General features: G+C 36.2%; 3 protein-coding genes across 5 annotated transcripts in view; 1 reads left to right on the forward strand and 2 right to left on the reverse strand.

Annotated features, from left to right (window-relative positions):
• Positions 1–4,720, reverse strand: part of LOC139150137 (rho guanine nucleotide exchange factor 33-like) — a 34,738-nt gene extending 30,018 nt beyond the window's left edge. For 2 of the 3 annotated variants that reach the window (XM_070722314.1, XM_070722315.1), the window contains exon 1: positions 4,488–4,720. The gene's annotated coding sequence lies outside the window, so the exon portion shown is untranslated. The remainder of the gene's footprint in view (positions 1–4,487) is intronic. The other variant, XM_070722316.1, reaches the window with a different exon arrangement.
• Positions 1–22,052, forward strand: part of LOC139150144 (small ribosomal subunit protein uS12m-like) — a 629,842-nt gene that overhangs the window by 587,232 nt on the left and 20,558 nt on the right. The gene's annotated exons all lie outside the window — the stretch shown is intronic.
• Positions 6,081–20,391, reverse strand: LOC139150143 (general transcription and DNA repair factor IIH helicase subunit XPD-like). Its single transcript, XM_070722326.1, has 21 exons — positions 20,227–20,391; positions 19,368–19,467; positions 18,577–18,717; positions 18,082–18,195; positions 17,700–17,816; positions 16,296–16,412; positions 15,823–15,946; positions 15,031–15,127; positions 14,583–14,716; positions 14,280–14,448; positions 13,515–13,633; positions 12,983–13,052; positions 12,403–12,472; positions 12,073–12,174; positions 11,635–11,790; positions 11,136–11,258; positions 10,558–10,630; positions 9,840–9,994; positions 9,306–9,365; positions 8,776–8,919; positions 6,081–8,411 (listed from the first exon to the last, which is right to left on the reverse strand). Exons 1-21 carry the CDS (start codon positions 20,229–20,231, stop codon positions 8,319–8,321), a joined length of 2,283 nt encoding a protein of 760 aa, XP_070578427.1. The 5' UTR covers positions 20,232–20,391; the 3' UTR covers positions 6,081–8,318.

Below are 22,052 nucleotides of genomic sequence, written 5' to 3' on the forward strand. Positions count from 1 at the left end.
CTTGAAGCTTGAAACAAGTCTTGTATAAAACCCTGGAGCATGCGGAACACTGTCCTTTAATTAGAATTTTGCTGCATTTAATAAGAGTCACCATGGTAACAGACATAAAATCAAAGAAAGCATGGATGACTGCCCTGGGCATTACTACTGTGCACTGTATCATCTTACCATCTGGTTTGTCCCTATAAAAGTTTAATATAATTTTTTTCTGATAAAATAATTGGAAAACTGAATCCACTATGATATTCTGCAATATCATTCTGATCTGCTCAATAACATCATACCCTTTTTGGAGGGGCAATGTGCAGAAAAACAATTTACATAGACCTGTTGGGAAATCAATATTCTGTGCTGCAGATTTGACTTTCAAGTGAATGGAAAATACTAAAGCAAGAATTTGTGTACAAGTTACAATCATTTCAGTATTTCAAGGCAACAAATGTGATTCACACTAGGAGAGGTTATTGACCCACTTCTGAGATACAATGAAATTACTTGAATGTGATACCAGTATGATATGCCACATATTTGCAATGCTTTGTGGTGGGTGGAAACACTCAACTACTTGTATTTCTATCATTCTGCAGTGACAAATTAGTCTTTGAAGTTTGACCATGCAATCACGTATACATACATGTATCATATAAGTAGAGTGATCAGCACTGTAAGAGATAACCGGTACCGAGTTTTGGGCTGTAACACCTGGCATACTGACATGCAGTATTGACTCACATATTTATTGACGCAGTAGTCTCCTCTACGGCAGCTGGTCTTACATTCTGACACTTCCTGCTCAAGTCTGAATAGTTTCCCCTGCACAACATGGTACCATAACGTTTGTAAAGAACCCTTGAAAATATCAATGATGATGAATTCAAAATTTTGGCCCACTATGACAGCTGTGGGATACAGTGTGTACAGCATATCAATGAACACCAATGTGATTATATATTGTATGTTCCCAATACAAAACTCAAGAATACGCCAATATAAGGCATATATATTTTCAGGTTTCACAAAAAATATTTTCAAACTTCAATAATTTCTAAATCTGACAAGTATCAGGAATTTGCAAAATACCTACAATTCAACACAGTAGAATTAGTGATGAAAGTTATACTAACAATAATAATCATTATTATTGTTATAAATAATTGTTGTATTATTATTATTATTGTATTGTTGTTGTTGTTGCATTTATAAGGTGCAGTCAGCATTGTTGTTGATTGTCACTCACTGGCATTGTTGTCAATGTCATCATCATTATCATCATCACATTAAACATTATCAAGAACTGGTTACAGGATGGTTTAAGGTTGCAAGTATTAAAAGCACTTTATATTTCAAACTGTTTCAGGCTACCAAGGGGTGCAAATGAATTTGTCCACCAATATGATCACAAAAAACGATTTAAAAAGTAATTTGAACATGACAAGTTGAAAAAAATAATTGATCAGTGGTTAGAAGTGTGTACTTTGACATGATTTACCTCTTGTTATTGTAAAAAGAGGAATGATAATACTTTGTTTCAAATTTTAACTGACATGTAAGATATTTTAACCTATGTTATGTCCTAAAACATATTCATGAAACATCATTTGCTGACATAACTCATGCAATAATTCTTGATTATTCCCCTCCATAGCAACAGAGAGAAACTTAAGTGTACAGGTAGGATAGAAAAAACAACACAAAACCACAGTGATGGAGGGACCGTTACAATACAGAAGGATAAAGGCAATCATATCTGGTTAGGAAGCATTATTTCCCAGGCTGAGCTAAAACCTATGAAGTATCATGAATGTTTCTTGCATGTTTGAACCTTGGGGTGATGTGTATAAAGACTTGTACAGAAGTCTTGATAAAATTAACAGACAAATTCAGACCAGAACTGATGTAGAATGATGTGTAAGTGTATTGGAAGATATATTTGAGGACATACTCAAAATAAACATTATCAGGAGATACGTGTCCATGAACAACCAAAGCCGTCTCTACTCGTAGCAACCATGGACAGTGACACTAATGAGTGACTGTCTGCATCTAAAGAAAATATCAAAAGCATCTCTTTTACACTTCTGACAATTTGCAGAAAAGAAATTTCCCCACTTTTCATGGCTATATTATTATGTCCATACCATACAGTGATAAAATATGGAGCAATTAATCATTGATATTAGGAAAAACATTTGAGAAACCAGTGTATTCTCTTTTTAAGCTGCCTTTTCAAATTTCACCTTTTAACTCAAAACCATCATTTGTTTCATGGTCCTCTTTCTATATGGCAACATTTTCTCCATTAATTGCACACAGAAACCTTTTACTAACAGCTTTACAAAATGCAGCTGCTTGTCTTTCAAATTTCACAATAACAAACTGAATGGAAACATGAACACTGTCAGCGGTCGGTCTATCAAAATGTCATTCCACTCTCATTGTAAAATATACTGACAGATATATTCTGACAGACCACTTTCATCAATTTAATTCATATCAATCTAGAAATATCAACATAATCATTGTGTTTCAGTGTTGGATTTCTCTGTAACTTAGTACTACTACTACACCTTGTACAAATAGTACATTGCTGGTACCACTGCTTTCATAAAGTATTTCCAATGCTGTCAAGTACATGTAGATATCCTGCAGATACACTAATTAGGATAAATTTTGATAGAATGAGTTTATATAGACTGCCAATACTGTCTAACATCAAGTAAATTAATCACACTTTTCTAAACCTTTTTATGGCTTCTAATTTTTCATTTTTCAAAGTCAACGGAGACAAACTGAGTTGCAATTCATTTTGCAATCAAGAACAGAAATATTCAAAGCTAGGCTAAAATTTAACATACCGATTCATCCTACCTAAAAGTACCTCTCACCCAATAAATCATTGTGTACTTTATTCGCAAACAAAGGTGATTATTGATGTCGGACACAGTTTCTACTGTGGAAATATCATCATGCATATTTATAACTTATGCACTGAATACTAGAGTTGCTCTGTTGGTTATAAAACCAAGTCATGCAGAAACGCTTGAATGTGGAATGCTTACAACCTGTCAGTTCTGATTCATCTCAACAGTTCTACTTTCAAACATCTTTAAAAGAATGTGCATTCACTTGACAGTTTAGTCTACCTGTGATAACCTATCACACAAAAAATTTATTTCTGTAATTTATTTCACTTTACAGATTTCGAAACTTTTCATGAAAAAGCCAAGGAAGTCGACAGCAGCCTGAATAGTTGTGAATGAAATGACTGTATTCTTTACAAATGAACTGTAGAGGTAGGGCTTCCTTGACAGGGCTTCCTCTGGCCGTGAATAACCCCATACCGATCACAGGTGACAAATCTCTCCGGTCTTACAGTAACTGTAAAATGGGCTGAAAGTTGTAACACTATACCTGCTTTCAGCATGAACATTATGAATCGGCTACCTGGCTGAACTTTGGCTGTGATTCATAATTTATTCATGCCTCAGGCCCCGGCGTTTTATTGCCTATGTTTTCTTAGGTATGGCGTGGACATCTTCCCCGTATTGTTTTACTATTAATGGATAAATGACTCTTTTCACAAATCGTGTTACATAACCCTGCGACAATGAATAGCGTTATCGATGGCTTATGTCAGACTGTACGTCTTGATCACTCAAGCAGAACGTACAAAAAATGTTTGTAAAATGCAAGTTGCGTGCACACCATTATTCAATATCCTGTCATATTTCTATCCTTTCGTATGTACACCAAGACTTTACTTCAGTGTTCAATTTCGAAGCCTATCGCTGTCACTCTGTCACATCTAGCATAATATATAAGTTGACTAGTTGGGAAGGCTTCTCGTTCAACTAGGCTAGGTACCATGGAGGTATGGGTCCAGAGCCGTTGGGGTATGGCATTTCGAAAAACAGGCCACTATAAGAAAATGTAACGATGAGACCCTGTTCTGTTCTCGTTTCTTATGAAACCAATTCAAACGGATGACCAGGTTACGGTGTCTAATAATATGACAAATACCCTGAATGATGGAACGGTCCGAGTCGAAAACTCAATTTCCGAATTTCATTCATTTTATGGTTCAAGCATTCATCTACATGATAGTGTCTTCCTCGAATACGTGACAGATATGTCTTGCTTGAGAGGAGACGAGCAGTAGGAGGTAATACTAATAGACAGCTTCTGTTCTCATTTTGCTTCCATGGAGAGTGCATCTCTCTCGCCATGGTCGCATTCAAATTCCAGAGCCTATTCATCCGCAACTGAAACCCGCTGTTGGTCGGTTCATCGTACGGCCTGCAGCGCCTGATGAGTGTTTTCACACCGTCATCAGTACGAGGTGGACCAAATATTTTAAGATACACCTGTGAATGCTAGTAAAATATACGGCACAGACTCAACGTATGTACAGAATCTGCCACTGGCCAGATATCACAGTAGCTGTTATGTTCTCGTTCATGAGTCGTTGCTGCGTTATCTGAACTTACCTTTCCAAGGAACCGGGATGTGTCGCTGACGAGATCGACCTAAACTACCATGAACTCCCGGTTAGCCTTCTTTAAGTCACCTGTACTGGCAATATGCTACCCATCTTCGAGTTTGTACAGTGTCTGCGGTCGTTCAGTCGTAGAGAAACAAAACTCCGCTTCGTTAGACCGTGCAAGTCTTCCTTGGCCGTCCCTGATAGACTTTCAGAAGGTGCAGAGAGCGAGAGCAGGTTGTTCAAAGCGCCCTCACAGGCAGACGAAAAGGATTTCATAAACAGATAAACGAAAGATATACGAGACATTAACTTATGGTGGCACACTCGTCAACAACACTGATAAAGTACCGTGACGAAACTTTCAATTTAAGTGATGGGAAATGCCATATTTGTGGCCAAGAAGAAACACTGGAACACATCTTATTTGAGTGTAAATATGTTAAAGAAATCTGTCAGAAATGTATTTCTTTCTTTGTCAGAAAACACAACTCTGATAATAATATCAATATCAAAAGACTAGCAATTGCAGGAATCAAAAATGATAATAATGCAACATCTGATATTATTTACTGTATTACTTCCTTTGTAAAATATACAGTTTGGAATTTTTGAAATTCGGTTACTCTTGATGGGATTAAAGTTTCCCTTCAATCCTATGTTATGCAATTAAAATGTTATCTCTCTTCATGGATGAATACATTGTATTTCACCTATAAGATGATGAACAAAACTGAGGATTTTATCACAAAGTTTTCAAGCCTTGTAAGACTTGAAGGAGAAGAATGCATTCTAAACGCATTCATATGATGATCTTTGTTCAATCTTTGTAATTGAACAGCTAATTATCTGGGTTTTTTTCAGACAAGGCGCATTGTAATTCTAGTGCATTCACAGTTATGTAGATTTATCTTATTTGTGACTATGTTGAAATAAATTTATCTTTTTCAAAAAAAAAGTACCGTGACGAGGCTCAGCACTTACGAGCGCTTGGCTCGTCCCCGCCTCGCAAAGCCCCTACAACTTGTTGTATCATAGGGGGCTTCGCCAAGCGCCCGTGACGAGCACAGTAACACTTTTTACTGTCCGAGGCCAGTGTTTCACATGAACATATACATACGACAATTTTTTTTTAATCACAGCTACCTATCCCCATGTACAAGATAGCACTTTTGAAAGAAAGTGAATTTCACATGAACTGTCTCTTTAGGCAGTCTCTTTACCTTTTACTGATACACATTCATCTTTTTTATCAAAAGTAAGATAATAGATCTTCATATAAAATCAACAAGTATATTCTTTGTGCATTCCAGCAATAGGGAACGAAGTAAAATTATACTTTTATTATTACATATCCTACTATACTGATACCAATATGTTCTCAAAAAACAAAGAGATAGTGAAAAGTGATTCCGGTTAATTCTGTCCATTCTGATTGATAACCAGTTGATGATTTTATTTATTTTTGATTTTACAGTTTTCCACAAGGTGAAGCTCTACTAAATTTTTGTTTGGAGTAAGACAAGAAAACAGTCAAATATTGATTCTCGACCACTCAGACAGGCACTTGAAGGTGTACATGCAAGCTTGAGAAAGTGAGTAAATTCATACAAAAGTTCAAAAATTACACTTTATTATTTCCTCTAAAGTTTTAACATTAAGTATTCTTCTGTTGGTGTTTTCTTGATTTAATAAAAAATAAAGACATAAGAATTCCCCCCTACCCCATCCCTATGATTAGAAAATTTCACAGACACTAACATTTTAATTGACATCATGAGATGGCTACACTTCTTTTAACTGTATGAACATCCTCAAGACATGGATAGAACATGAACAACATGTAATGGTTAGAATAGAAAGGACTGATAACTTCCATACATTGGATGCTTAGTAAAATCAATTAAAACATTGAAGTGAATTCTGTACTACATGTAACAAGTCATCGTTGATGACACAGTCCCCACCCGTTAACGGGTACTTTGATTACATGTTCTCAGAGAGGATAGACTCCTCTTCATTAATTAGGTCTGTGATAAAAATACTTTGATACAAATGGCGCTCAATGGCCAAGAATGAGTTCCATGGTGATAAAAACATAAAACCAATGTAGGCCACCATCCTAAAGAAAAATGAGAAGAGCCTAAGAGTATTATGGCTCTGTACATGAGAAAATCGTAACAACATGGCCGCAAGGCAGCCATATTGGATCGTATCACATTACAAATTGACATGCATATGTGTGACATTAGTCAATCTCCTTGTACCAACTTTGAATAAAATCGGTTGAAACATGTCTGAGTTATGGCTCTGTACATGAAAACATCGTAATAAAATGGCTGCCTAGCGGCCATATTGGATCATATCACATTACAAATCGACGTACATATGTATGACATAGGTCAATGTCCTTGTACCAACTTTGAATAAAATCGGTTGAGATATGCCTGAGTTATGCCTCTGTATATGAAAAAATCGTAACAAAATGGCCACACAGCAGCCATATTGGATTGTATCACAAAACAAATTGACGTGCATATCTATGACATTGGTCAATGTCCTTGTACCAACTTTGAATAAAATCGGTTAAAACATGTCTGAGTTATGGCTCTGTACATGAAAAAATTGTAATAAAATGGCCGCCTGGCGGCCATATTGGATCGTATCACAAAACAAATCGACGTGCATATCTATGAAATTGGTCAATGTCCTTGTACCAACGTTGAATAAAATCGGTTGAAACATGTCTGAGTTATGGCTCTGTACATGAAAAAATCGTAATAAAATGGCCGCCTGGCGGCCATATTGGATCGTATCACAAAACAAATTGACGTGCATATCTATGACATTGGTCAATGTCCTTGTACCAACTTTGAATAAAATCGGTCGAAACATGTCTGAGTTATGGCTCTGTACATGAAAAAATCGTAATAAAATGGCCGCCTGGCGGCCATATCGGATCGTATCACAAAACAAATTGACGTGCATATCTATGACATTGGTCAATGTCCTTGTAACTTTGAATAAAATTGGTTGAAACATGTCTGAGTTTTGGCTCTGTACATGAAAAAATCGTAATAAAATGGCCGCCTGGCGGCCATATTGGATCATATCACAAAACAAATCAACGTGCATCTGTATGACACATGAAGTAATCCTTGTACCAAGTTTGAATGAAATCGCTTCTTGCATCTCTGAGATATCTGCGTGAGACAGACGGACGGACGCACGCACGCACGCATGCACACACACACGCACGCACGCACGCATGCATGGACGCACAGACATGACCAAACCTATAAGTCCCCCCCGGACGGTATCCTTGGGGACTAAAAACAAATGTCAATGTCCGATGAACATTCACTGTGTGATAAGCTGTACATTTCACTCACACAGGAAATCTTATTCAGATAGGGTGAAGTTACAAAAAATAAAGGTACTATATACACAACTATGGTGTTCAACATATGCTTGGTTACTGTATGTTTACAGTTCAATGGAAGATGTCAGTTTTTTACTGTCTTACTCTTTCCCTGATGAAGACTGTGGTTACTCTTGGGGTTGAGTAGCCATGCTGTGATGCTTTTCAAAAAACTAGACTTTGTCACCACCAAAGTCATGAAGGCAACTACTGTTGTCTATCTCTGATGTACAGATAGTTCTAGTACTTTCTGTCTCTTACTGAGATACTCCCACATTACTTTCACTCTTTGCAGCAGCAAGGCAGTTGAATTGTTAAGAGGTATAAGGCAGTGTTTTGTGGGGATACAACATAGGTCGGTATTTCAATGTGCTCTCTCTATTTTGATAAATCTTTTCACTGTTTTGATCAATCACTTCACATTTGATGTGCAGTCTGTTCAATTCTCTTCTGCATTTCTTCTGATTGAAGCTGATCCAGTGTGAGCAATGACAGACCCAGCTGATCTTCCTGTAGATTATTGGAAAACACAACACAGGCTATCAGTGCATAACACAATACACAGATAAAGGTTATCTTCAATGATGTTCCATGAATGCATGGAGAAAGTTACAGGTTATCAAAGACTTGACCAACTTTGAATGTCTTCCTGACCTGAGTGACAGTAGCTACGATGTACAATCCCTAATAAATTCAATCCTCAGCTCTCTCATAATATTATGACTTGCAAGTTTGTAAATGCATTCTTGGTTTTGCTTTAATTTGATTCCAAACCTTTTTACTTGTTTTTTTCCTGATAACTGTGCAATATCTGAATTTGGTATATTACCTCTCAAAAGACGCACAGACAATGGAATCAAGGAAAAAAACTCACCCTTCTGAACGGCTGTGCCATCTGTCTCAGGAACTTCTTGGCCACTTGGATACCTTCATCTGTTGACAGATTCAGCAGACTGTCCTTCAAATGTTCCTGAATCCACTTGGGTAATTTTCCTCTTTTGTCCATTCTGGAAAATCTCTGTAATCATTCAAACATATACGAAGGCACATTATGATGTGGGTGTTTGGCAGGCACTAACAGTCAAGAGGTGAGAGAATTGTTGAATTTATTTAGATTTCTTATATTTGTTTGTATGTAGATACAGCATATATACCTAGTATGATTGCAATGCTCAATACTGAATGTTACTAGAATGACCTCCCTATGCATATATAAGAATATGAACACATGAACTAACACAGTTGACAGCTACACACACTTTATGAATGAAGAAAACATACTTCCTCAAACACAGAATCTGACATTTAAATGTTTACTTGATTAAATTACTGTGAGACAGCATTTCATGTGAGAATTTTATCCTGCGCGGTACAAAACTATGGCTATTTCTGGTGGCTTATTACCTTGTCTGCAAAGACCATGATTCCGTAGTCTGTCTTTCCTCTCATAGCTCTACCCACACACTGTGAAAAAAATGCAAGAGAAGAGAAAATCTATAAGGCTGATGCATTTCTCATCTGTATGGAATAATTTAATATTAGACAGAAACATCACATGTCAATTTACTGGTCAGAAAGATTGAAAAGCATCAATTCTGACAGGAAAAACCAGATGACTTGGTACATCCCTTGGTAAATTCATTTTATTTCCAATTCATCACAGACCATCAAATACATGTTAACCTGTAAAACGTGATTTTAACATTTGATCTTAGATGGCTTGGCTCTCATTTCATTTATGATAGTCTTATGTCTGTGATTCATGGGAGTCATATTCACACTATTATTGAGGTTTATAAAAACTTCCAAGTACATGTGTACAGCAATAGTGATACATATGATTGGAAAACATGAAATCAATACATAACTTCAAAATTATCAGTCCAAAATGTGGTAATTTACTATGATCAAGTTCAATATCAAGGAGAACCCACTCACCTGAGCAGCGTGTCTCATTGCATCAAATGTCAGGAAGTCATTCTCTCTGATCTGAAACTGATCTCTCAGGTATTCCAGTCTGGCTTTCAATATACGACTCTGAGTGTAGACATAGGGAATGCCAAACATGATGACAGCTCTGCCTAGGTGATGGTCTAAAATGAGAAATGTAACCAGAGAGGTAAAATTCACAAATACATGTAAAGACTGTGTCCATGTTCAATTGTGCCCTCATTGTCATTGAAATTATTTTACTGACTTGCCTGTTGGGAGAGATATTCTTTACTTTCAGTCACCAAACTTTTAACTGGACATTTGATTTATCAAATACATGTATTTATCTATTTATGCAAGGTATGTTAATTAGAATTGTTTGAATAAACAAATCTAATGATAATAATTCATTATCAATGGGGACACTCATTGTCTTAAACTTGTACACCATATAAACTTACTGTATATCTTACTCAATTCTACTAAACAAATGTTGTCTTTCATCAGGATGTTTAATGGTGGGAGGAAACAAAGTGAAACAGCTGGTAGTTCAATAAGGCTTAGAACATGTTGTACTCTATGTTTCAAGGGCTTTGGCTGACATCAAAGGAAAGTCTTGCTGATCTATTATTACTCCTATGCCACAGTAGAAACCATCAACTTTTAGCCCCTAGGATGGAGAGAAATTTCACAGATTCTTATAAGGAAGAAAACTTTTTCTTACCAAAATCAATTCCTTCAGATACTTTACCCCTGGCAACAGACAAGAGTATGGCGCCACGTCCGTTCTCACATGCCTAGAATAAAGAGTAGAAAATTAAAGATAGCACTAGACTCGGAATTATGTTTCTGTACAAATGGAGATATTGTTGTAGAGAATTTTTGTCTGTTTTGTCACATATACTGTGTTGTATACATAGATACAGTATGGATATTATGGTACATACTGTGTGGTATCATTTTATTGATTTGACATTTGCATCTAAAGATTGATACTGCATAATTCTGGAAAGTTATTCCCTTTTCCGCACAATACCATTTTCCTCCTTAGGTATCCATACTGTGCAAGGAAAGGGAAGAAGGGACAAAGAAACTGGAATAAAATGAATATTCATACACAATAATCCAAGTTACATCCTGGATTCAATTCACTGAGCTACCAGAGCCTCAAAACCCATTTTAATTTGGTAAAAAAATACCTGTCCCTGAGGACTATTAGCAAATGAAATTTATGTCATATTAATGAGTATTTTGCAGCATACAATCAAACACTAAACAGAGAAATATCGAGAGCAAACTTACTTTCTGATAATTATGCAAAGCAACACTGGTCTCAGCAGCATCTTGTGTTTCAATGAAAAGTAGCTTGTTTTTCTGGATGTTGTCAATGATGCCTTGCTCGTACCAATGAGCAACAATGGTTTCCTGGGTAACAGACAGATAGACAGCCGATGTTCATGAAAAAACAAGAAAAAATCTTATTGCACATGGAGAATGCATGGCAAAATGTGTGTTGTTTCTTTAATAGGTGGTGCCCATAGCTTAGTTAAGCATCTCTGGACCCCTTTAAAGTGTGTTCATTTATTTGTAAAATTGTATGGTGTAGGCCCAAGATTATTCAGTCTTGCCCTAAATTTACAAGGTTTTTTTATCACTGATATCAATAAATGAACTGTAATGAAATACAATTTCAAATAATGCAGAGAGGGTCAGAATTAGTACACCAATTCCCCTTTGTTGGCAGGAGAAGCGCAAGTTTCTTCAAAAAATCACAAATGACTTCTTGCGCAGAAAAACTTACCATATAGACGTAGCTTGTGAAGAAACTTACAATGCCATCAGGTACAATACTGGACATTTCAACTAACAGGTTACCATAGTTACGGATGACAGCGATATCCTCTCGGCTTTCAAATTTTGACGTGATGGCAACCTGATCATTGCCTCTACCAATGATCTGATGTTCAAAAAGACAAATTACATTTTAGGAAAAAAAAACTTTCTGATCACTAAAAATGTTTGATTTCTTGACTGCAACAGATGAAATGTAAAATAACAACGAAATCAAATGGATGTATATTTTCTGATGACAGAAAGTAAAGTGTAGTCAACGTCTCTATTATCTACAAAAAAAACAAGGCAGCACTTTTGAACTGTAAAATCTGATTTTCCTTCAATAGCTGAATACAATGTTATGGAAAATTGTATCCAGAAATAAGTCAAAATACAGATGGCCTACCATTGGACAGATGCAATTCCTTGCCAGTGACATTGTGAATGAAGACATGGTAACCGGTCTAAAATCTAAAATAATGGGATACATATCCAATGGCGACAGTGTCTGAAATGAAAGAAGAAGAATGGAAAATGTGTCGGGATTCATTCATTCCTGAGATGTGTTCAAATATGGAAAGCTCTATCAAATTTGTGATGACACTACCGGTGAAGAACATTGTCACTGGATTTGTGTAAGATGAACTACACTGACAATTGCTGGAAAGACTGACCAACTGATAGTTTTTACCATAAATTTGTACTTGGTATGAAATTTTAATAATGATGAACTCACCCCAGAAGTTATAACAACAGACTGGAACCTGTCAAAGATCGGCTTGATGGCGATGGAAGCATCCATACAACTGCAACATGTGGTGAAAAAAACACAGATTTTGAAGAAGTTCCCAGAATGTTAGTGTCTTATGCAATCACAATGTCATGCACATAGTTCATAGCTACATCGAAGTATGTTTCATATGAGTTATGATTAATATGTGTAATATGAGCCATTGGCTAACCTTGCTGTCATCTGTTTTAACACGCATAGTGATGGCAATTTATTTTTTGAAAATTCAAACTTTTTTGCGCAAATGAAATAAAAGATATTGAACAGTACCATTTAACTGAAATTTCACAAAACTTGATGCCATGACTAGACTATCTAAGCTTGTGATGTCAGTCATGTTGCATTGTTCTTATCTATCTCTACACTAAGCATGAGGTCAAAATGTGGAACCGTCAAGTAAAACGATGGGTTTTTTAAAGACAACCAGTTCAGTCACACGTCAAACAGCATACAGAAACTACTGAGCAAATTTACACAAAAACTCTATGTGGATTAAAAAGAGTTTTGAGGATATTCAGCGACTCACCTGAAATGCAAGACAGGATTTGGTATCGTTGGAGTCTTGTCGTCAAATGGCTCAATGATCAAACTAAAACCTGATTATAAAACGACAATCATGAAGTGTTAATATCACACAGTTGATGATCTGATCTAATGTTGGCAGCTAATTGAAAGCAGTATAAATCAATCAATCAATTAATCAAAAAATATTTGTGACATGTAGAAATCAATAAGCAAGGTTGTTCTCTGAGGAACAGTTGAGTAAGTGTGCATTAAATGTTTTGGTTAATAAATAAGTCTTTAAAATTTGTGCATGAAGTTGTCCAATTCCACATGGCAAGGAATTACCAAATCTTGGAGCCACAGATGATAAAGTTTCTCTATATGTACAGATTCATGACAGTTTTTCATTCAAACAATAGATTCAAAAGACAAGAGAACCATATTTCACAAGACATCACAAAGACAACAAGCACATCAAACAAGCTACTCTGCAAAAACGTTACTAGAGTTATAAATCTCAAGGAAACTTATGATTAGAATATATCAAGTCTTACCTTTTGTGTATGTACTGACTAGTGTTGCAAAATTAGCTACAAGACTAATGGCTGAAAAGTCACTGATTTGTGACAATTCTAGAGTCCTCAGCAATGAGTGAAGTCTCTCCGCACAAAACCTACACACAGTGGCAAAGAATACAATCAGTTGATAACACAGCTCAAGATTGGTCATATGCAAACACTGTAAACATATTGATTTAAAATTAAAACGGGACAAACTGGTTCAAATAATGCATAGCACTGAAACATGGACAACAGTCTTTTTACTGAGAGTTTTTCTATGGATACGTGCAAATTTTGATAACACTTGAGGTTTGTCTTGACAGCTAGGATTCCTCAATGGTGATTTGCAAAAACCTTGAACAACAACAACTTCATTTTGGGTTCACCTGACAACAGCAGAGATGCATCAGATCATTTTTTCAGTTACTGGCTCATAACATTTTTCAACAGTTGAATATGTTTCAATTGTGATTTGCCAGGGTCACAATTTACCTAACTTACAGTCACAATTTAGCTAACTACAGTCAATTTCATATTTTGTCTGGTAATCTCCATTTAATCATGGATTAGGCGCTATATAAATTTGTTAGATAGATAGATAGATGGATGGATAGATAGATGGATGGATCAAAAGATAGATAGATAGATAGATAGATAGATAGATAGATAGATAGATAGATAGATAGATAGATAGATAGATAGATAGATAGCTAGGTAGATAGATGGATAGATAGATGGATAGCTTTAGAATTCACATACCTGAGAGGCTTCCTTTCAATGCAAACCTTTGCATAGATATCTTTCAAAAAAGATGGCGGACTCTCTGACACAACGTGCTGTACTCTGAGTCTAGTTTTCAGATATTCCAAGAACCGTTTCATGAAGGAAACAAAGTGCTCAGCATTTCTAATATTCCCAGGTACAGCCTCTGAAAATTGATGAAAAAATCTCTGGGTTGTTTTTCTCATTCTCGCTAGTAACTTACATTTTGTTTTTAGAATATTGTATTTGAAAGCATTCATCGCCTGAAGCTGTTTCCACCAATACAACGCCAATACCGACCTTGCAGTATTTCATCAGGTAACACTGGATTGGCTAGTTGTACATCTGTTTCCCTTGCAGCGCTGGCTTCTCGAAGACCTTCAACAAGTCTGTGATATTCCTCTCTCAAACGATTGGCATCTTTCTCTTTTATTCTACAAAACAAAGCATGAGAAAATAAAAGAAATGAAACAGGTATTTTTTGTCGGACAAAAATTATATATTATACATATTCGACAAGAAGTACTGGTACTTTAAATTTATGATGAAAAAGGATTCTACAGCCATTACAGGAAGGACATGACAGGAGACAAAGACTGTAGTTACGGTTAAAATTGCTGCTTTTGACATTGGAACTATGTAGCAGAACAGCATACTCACATGTTTGAAGTCCAGCATCACAGAGTTTTTGCAATTATTAGTTAACCGGGCAATAATTAAAAAGCTGGTCTTTGCATTCAACACTTACTTAGCTACTTCTGTCTGCAGAGTTTCAATGTTGGTTTGGCATCTGTCCAGAATTCTCCTTGTAATATTCACACTTAAGGAATCAATGCAAACATTGTCTGTAGAATAAAATTCAAAGGTAACAAATTTTACTAACAAGTGCATCTAACAAATAAATTCAACTCTGCCCATCAAAGATCCAATACAATTACAAATATGCTCTAAAGAGTGTGAGAAAGATGGCATATTTACAATCAGAACATGTGAATCCTAGACTTGGTACAAGTCTGTGAATAAAAGACAACTAATCAAATGCAAATTAGGAGAGTAATTGTGACTGTTTTATCTGACTGAGATGTAGTGGAGTTATTGTGATTCTCCAGGAGAAACTTGCTTTCACTACACACATGCACAAATGCACTACCCAGAATATTAACCTCACACAGATGCAGATGCCATGCTCTACGCAACTCAGTGAAGATGGCATAGAATCGTACAGCGATCATCTCAGTCAAAGGGTTTCACATTGAAGGGAACATTAATGCATTATAACTTGCTAAAATTGACTTTATTTTACACAGTCTTGAAAACTAGACTTGAACTAAGTCTAGTGAGTCCCATAAGATAGAGACATTGTGGTTCTTGAAGTGTGTGGATGTCCAGTCAAGGAACATTTGTAAATCTTATTCTAGACGAAAGTCACGTTTTTCTGACAAGTGACACTGTCATCTGACAAATCCTGTGAAATGAGAAGACATTCACTTTGACCTCATTTGTGACAGGCACGGCCTTCACTGAAAGGTTCAACACCTACCGATGTTGTGAGCCTCATCAAACACCACTACAGTGTTCTTTGCAAGTTCCTTGGAGACGATGTCTGCAATCTTGGGGTCAAGAAGGTAATGGTAACTGTAGACGACAACGTTAGCGTGCAAGATCTGAAACAAATGTAGCTACTTGTTATATCGGTGATGAAAGAATATTCTTTTCAATTCATAGACTATTCAATCAACTGCGCATTGAAAGCAATATCCTCTAAGTAAATATACATGTTTCTCCAGCAAACATAACAATTTACTTATTTTAGGCTCTGTGGATTCACTTACACATGTCCAAATTTGAATGCCATCCATACTGCACTCTTCCACATACATTACTATCTACTTCAGTGTGTTGAAAAAGCCAGAGTATCAAAAAATATCCACATAGCATTTTTTGGGGGGGAAGTTGTTACTTACAAGGTAGACAGAGCATATGAATAATTATTATTTACATAGAAACACTTACTGAATATCTGGCCAGGAAATATGGACACCAATTGCGTTCTCTTCCGTACTCTTTCATATCATCAATACTGTAAATGCCAGATGGTATCGGCATCTCCCGGCCTATGGCATCAAAATCCTTCAAAAGAAATAGAAATTTACTGTGTCAGATGTCTTTAACCCCTTGACTACCAAGGCCAATGTATTACTATATACCAGGCCCCTTATGTAAATATTGATAAAATCTGGCGTGTTGTCATTGCAACAACGTTGCTTAGAGTAAAAATAAGGAAGTACCAATAAACCATATATTTTCTGAATCAGCATGAAATTTCCCACTTTCTCATACATACTTTATATATTTTCAGGTCACGTGACTGGTCACATGACCCATCATGTGACCAGAGTTGGCAAAGAATATGCTTGGAAAGAATATTTGAAGCATCAGGACGTGTTTTGAATCCATAAAATGACTAAAATTTGAATACAGTTGCAATTTTCATAGCATTGTCTTTACATGTATGTAATAATAACTACCCTTTACTTTATTTATAGGTGTACCTGTTAAGAATTTTCTCACAAAAGGCAGAGTAAATGAACCACAAGCATCATCAGCATCTGACATAATTCTATATTTAAAAATCAACACATTTTATTTGTAAATACCTTCTTTATGTCTTTCTTGCAGAAACATGCATCTAAAATGGTTATGATTTAATAAAAAATAATTGACAATATTTAAATAAATTTTAGGGAACAACATATCACATGATCAATTACATGACCAGTTATGTGGCCAGTCATATTGACAGTATGGCTACTATAAATTTCACTGGGTTATAGTAAAAAATTATATTTCCTCCAGTTTCATTAACAGAATATTGCTGTTAATAGAACATATTTACATATTAATCATTTGTTTTCAATAAATAAACATTTCATTTCATTAAAAAAAAACAAACCATAAAAATCTTGCAAGTAAATGACATCAACCAGCTTCTGAAAACTGTAAACAATCAGCGGGACGCTTCTGTGATCAGCTTGACCTTTTAGGGTCGAGGTCATGGGTCACGACCTTTGCTTCCGGATTTGGCCGTACTCGGACGTACGGGGGCGCAATCACATTCAGGCCAGGTCGGAATACATTTATCTTAGTCGCGCTGCATGCCGATGCCGAAATTACGGGATTTTTAGGGACAAAAATGAAGCAAATACGCCTATTTAACTGTGCCGGATATTTCCGGCACTAAAGGTATATGGTAATTCAAAATGGCGCCGGATATATCCGGCGTTCAAGGTAGTCAAGGGGTTAATGCACAAAAATAAAAATTTCATTAAGGAAAAGTTATGAGATCTGATTGTCAGCTGCCATTTTTCAGAACAGAGAGTCAGTTTTATAGATTTTGGTAAAATGATACAAGCTTACCTCGAAAAATGAACACACTGGAACACTAGGGTCATGTCTGTTCCTCTCTCTGACGTGTGACGCTGTCAAACTGAAACATTTGCTGTCCACAATTTTCCCAAGGTTTTCTCGACTAACCTGAAAAGAATCAAACAAAGACCAATCAGAAATGAAGAAAGGCTGAAGACTGGCAAATAAATGTTAAATTCCTTTTCTTTAAATTCTTTACAAATCATATTATCATAACGTCTTTGGTGCTAAGAACTTTAACAAATATTCTGAGCAAGGATGTTCTATTCTCTATGCATCGGCAAACAGCTGTTTAATGACAAGTTTTTGTTCTTGATACTTATTTTTTATGTCAATATACTAGAAAGACATTTCATGAAAATACGTCTCTTACTTCTGGATGGATACAAAGATTTTTCCTTGATGTTAAAGCAAGTCCCAAGATGTTAGGATCCTCTCCGGTTTCATTTTTATAGAATTCCATCAAGTTCTTCAGTTCTTCCAAGACCTGTTATGGAAAAAAAATGAGATACAGAAGGTAGAGTTATCAGCTTTGGGATGCCAGAAGCTTTGAAGTAAAAGTTATGACTGGGAACATTCTGCAAATTTGAAATTACTTGTGAGGTGATAGTGGTTGTTGGGTGATGTGAATAGCGCCCTCACATGTCAACTCTGACAGGTTGATGATTATCTCCTGATCTGATGTAAGAATCTAAGGTGAGAATGCTGTCTCCATGTTTTGTAATTCACATTATTAAAATTGTAGAACATTCAGATGCAGAAAATAGAGAAAAGTGATAAATCTGTCATCCAAGCACAGGATAATAAAATGCAATATTTTAACACTTAAATGCATGGAATGGACATCATTCAGGATAACAGGACTGACCTTTTCTATTTCTGGAACTGTTCTTGAACAATAGACTAGCTTAGATACAACCAATGGATAGGCTTTCTGGTAAGCAATAATGAGTGACAGCAGAGATACTGTCTTGCCAGTGCCAGACGGCATCTCAAGCACACAGTGACCCTAGAGAGACAATAACAAAAAGGAAAATATACATTACAGTCGACACACAATCAAAAAACCTGTATCAATGTTTACTAAAGTTGACAACTTCTTTTGAACAAAAACTCGTTTACAACAACAATAGACAGAAAAAGAACACAAGACAATGTCTTAATACTAATTGTGTAAGATTACAACTAAATCATGCGAAGAAATGAACACTGACGTGAAAACAAATATACCTTTTATTTCTGGAAAAAGTATTGGGCTGAAGACAAGAGTTGCATTGTCTGTAATAATGGTTACAGAAAGTTGAATAGCACTGATCGCAAATGATGTCATTTTTCTTTCATTATTATGCCAAAATAAATGTTTATTTGCATTTTCCGCAAGAACCATAAAAATAAAACCTGCTAGTGTTACAATGGATACTAAAAGTCATACTATTCATATGAAATTATGGCTCAGACTACATGCTGCAATGACAGCCTTGCATGGAACAGCAAAGTTTTGTCTGAATTTCAGGTAGCGGGTATCCCATGTCGTGCAAATGCAGCTATATATAGTAACAAACCTGAAATTGCGATCAGTGCTATTATTGAGATGTTATACTGATTAATTTTGTTTGAATGTTGAGCTCCAAGAAAGAAATATATGATGTAAAAACATACCTTGGCATCAAGAGCTCTTTTCAACTCTTGCATGTAAGTGTACTGTTCAGGATAAATATAATCATATGGGAAGTACACCAATAATCCATCAATATTTAACCTGCAAACAAATATCACAGAGTTAATTCAGCATCCCTGACAATATTTAATAAATGAGAGTTGGTTATTACTTGACATCATCTGATGCTGAGTAAGGCCAGGAAGACATTTTGATAAGATTTTTCACCTGAAATACTTGTCCATTTTACCACCAATACCAGTACTGCTTTGCAAATAGGATCAGGTGAAGTCAGAGCTTCTTCAGAACTTACTGAAGTATGATAGATGCACAGTGCATTGATTCACTAAATTCAAAGAATCTCCCTCTCTCTCTCTCTCTCTCTCTCTCTCTCTCTCTCTCTCTCTCGGGTCTACGCCTAATCTCTCAGCCCAATTGTGTATCTTTTTTCCTTGTAAAACTTATAACTTAAAACTTTTTCAATTATTATTGTGTAAGTTTTATTTCTGTTATGTAACCACTTTTAACTCCTCCGGGGATTATTAAGTGTTATTGAATAAAGTTAAAGTGTTTAAATTTAAAGATCATAACTACTAAGGGGAGGGGGCTATTTCAGTCCAAACCATTGTGGATCTATTATCATGTCAATTAGGGAAGAGTTGGTGATGTGATGGAGGAGTGATGTGATGGAGGCACTGTGATGATATTCTCTACTGGCTGAATTGAACCAGTCTGTGCGTGGAGATATTCTACTTCCTTGCATTTTGCAATGCACAGTGCTAGTGGAGCTGGAGATCAAAATTGAGGAGTCAGCACTTTGCAAAACAAGACGAAGAGCATGCGATAAAATACATTACTTACTTCATGTTTTCGTCTTCGTGTATTAGTTTAATGTGTCGTTTAGCGTTACGTTTTACAGAAATAAGACGTCTGGGAAACTATCAATTGAAACACTTGCGTATCCAGTTCTGTTGAAGGAAATGCGTCGAAGTTGTACACATAACCTTTGAAAGTGCGTTCACATGTGTTGGTCCTTTAAACTTTAACCCCGGAAGTATATCCCGTAGACCTCTTAGGTTAGCAATCTTAATTTTTTTGCTTAGTGTAGCATTTTTGAATTCACAGACCTCTTTCATTATATGAGGTAATAGGTCACCTATATATCTATATATGAATCTTTTCGTGAAAAGTTGGCGTTTCTAAGAACGGAGTGTCTATTGACACCCGGGTGTCAATAGCCAGGAGCTGCCCTATATGGCTATTGACACCCCTCGGCCCGCGACCCTAGTCGAATAACTTCAAAACGGAGCTAAGTTACGTTGTCCATTTCTTGTTTCAGACAAGTTAATGCCCACTTTTTTGCTGTCGTGGGTACAGCTTTAATGGGGTAAAGTAACTGTGTAATGTTGTAGAATCATATCGACAGCTCGGGGTCAATAATTTTTATCCGCGGGCGAAGCTTGTCGAACAACATTTGACCCGAGTTGCGGAACCTTTTAAAAAACATGCGGACATACTAAACACCGACAAGCACCGACAAGCACCGACAATAGACCGACAAGGACCGACAAGTGACCGACAAGTTGAATTAAAACCATTCTTTTCGATGTTTTGGTTTTAAAAATGTCATTCTCTACTATTTTGGTGAATATAAACGCAATTGACAACGGCATTGAAGAAAGAGAACGATTGGCCGACAGGGAAATCGCGTATTGAAGCAGCTGAATTGGCCTTATTGGACCGACAAGTTGCCGAAAAGTTGAATTTAAACCATTCTTTTTCGATGTTTTGGTTTTAAATGTCATTTTCTACTGTTTTTGTGAATATTTACTCGTGACCGAACTGAATTAACGAAACTAAACGAAATATTGGCCGACAAGTAAATCGCGTCTTGAAGCAGGTCTATTGGCCATACTAACAAGGGCCGACAAGTGATCGATAAGGTGGATAATTATCATTCTTTTTCGATGTTTGGGCTTCAAAATGTCATTTTCTACTATTTTGGTGAATATTAACACAATCGACTGAACAGAACGAAGAAACTGTACGAAATATTGGCCGACAATGAAATCGTATCTTGAAGCAAGGTGTCACATATGCCGGAAACCAAAAAAAAAATTAAACTTGTCAATGACTTCGGTCACCTGTCGGTTTCTTTCTTTATACTTTTAGTTGTCGTAGCTTCAGATCTCTTTGTCGCTGTATTTTGATTTGAAACTGTTCTTTTATTTCGAAACTGTATATATTTACAAAGATAGTAGAAAGTAGAAAGTAGTGTTTGAATGGCGAAAGTTCGAAAAATCGTTTTTTATTTTAACTTGTCGATGAGTTTTTGGTCATTTGTCGGTCCTTTCTTGACATCTCTAAAGTTGAAAGTGAACTAAATGCGTCCATTATATAGACGATGTCGGGTCTACGTCGTCCGAGGATTGGTTCAGTCTATCTAGTTGATTCAGTTACATTCTAGCGAATGTATGTCGGAGGAGGCAAATTAAGACTCAGTTTATGGTAGATAGATAGGAAGTCTATCGTTATAGGAGTGTGTGTGTGATTGGTCGGTTATCACATTAAGGCTCTGTGTGATTGGTTGTTATTTCAAGCGATTTGATTGGTTGGAGTGTCGGATCCGATGATCCTGATTTTTGTTTTTAGTCATAAGGAAAGATAGGTGACTCGAGTTTTACATA

This window comes from Ptychodera flava, chromosome 14, assembly GCF_041260155.1.
Source record: "Ptychodera flava strain L36383 chromosome 14, AS_Pfla_20210202, whole genome shotgun sequence".
NCBI lineage: Eukaryota > Metazoa > Hemichordata > Enteropneusta > Ptychoderidae > Ptychodera > Ptychodera flava.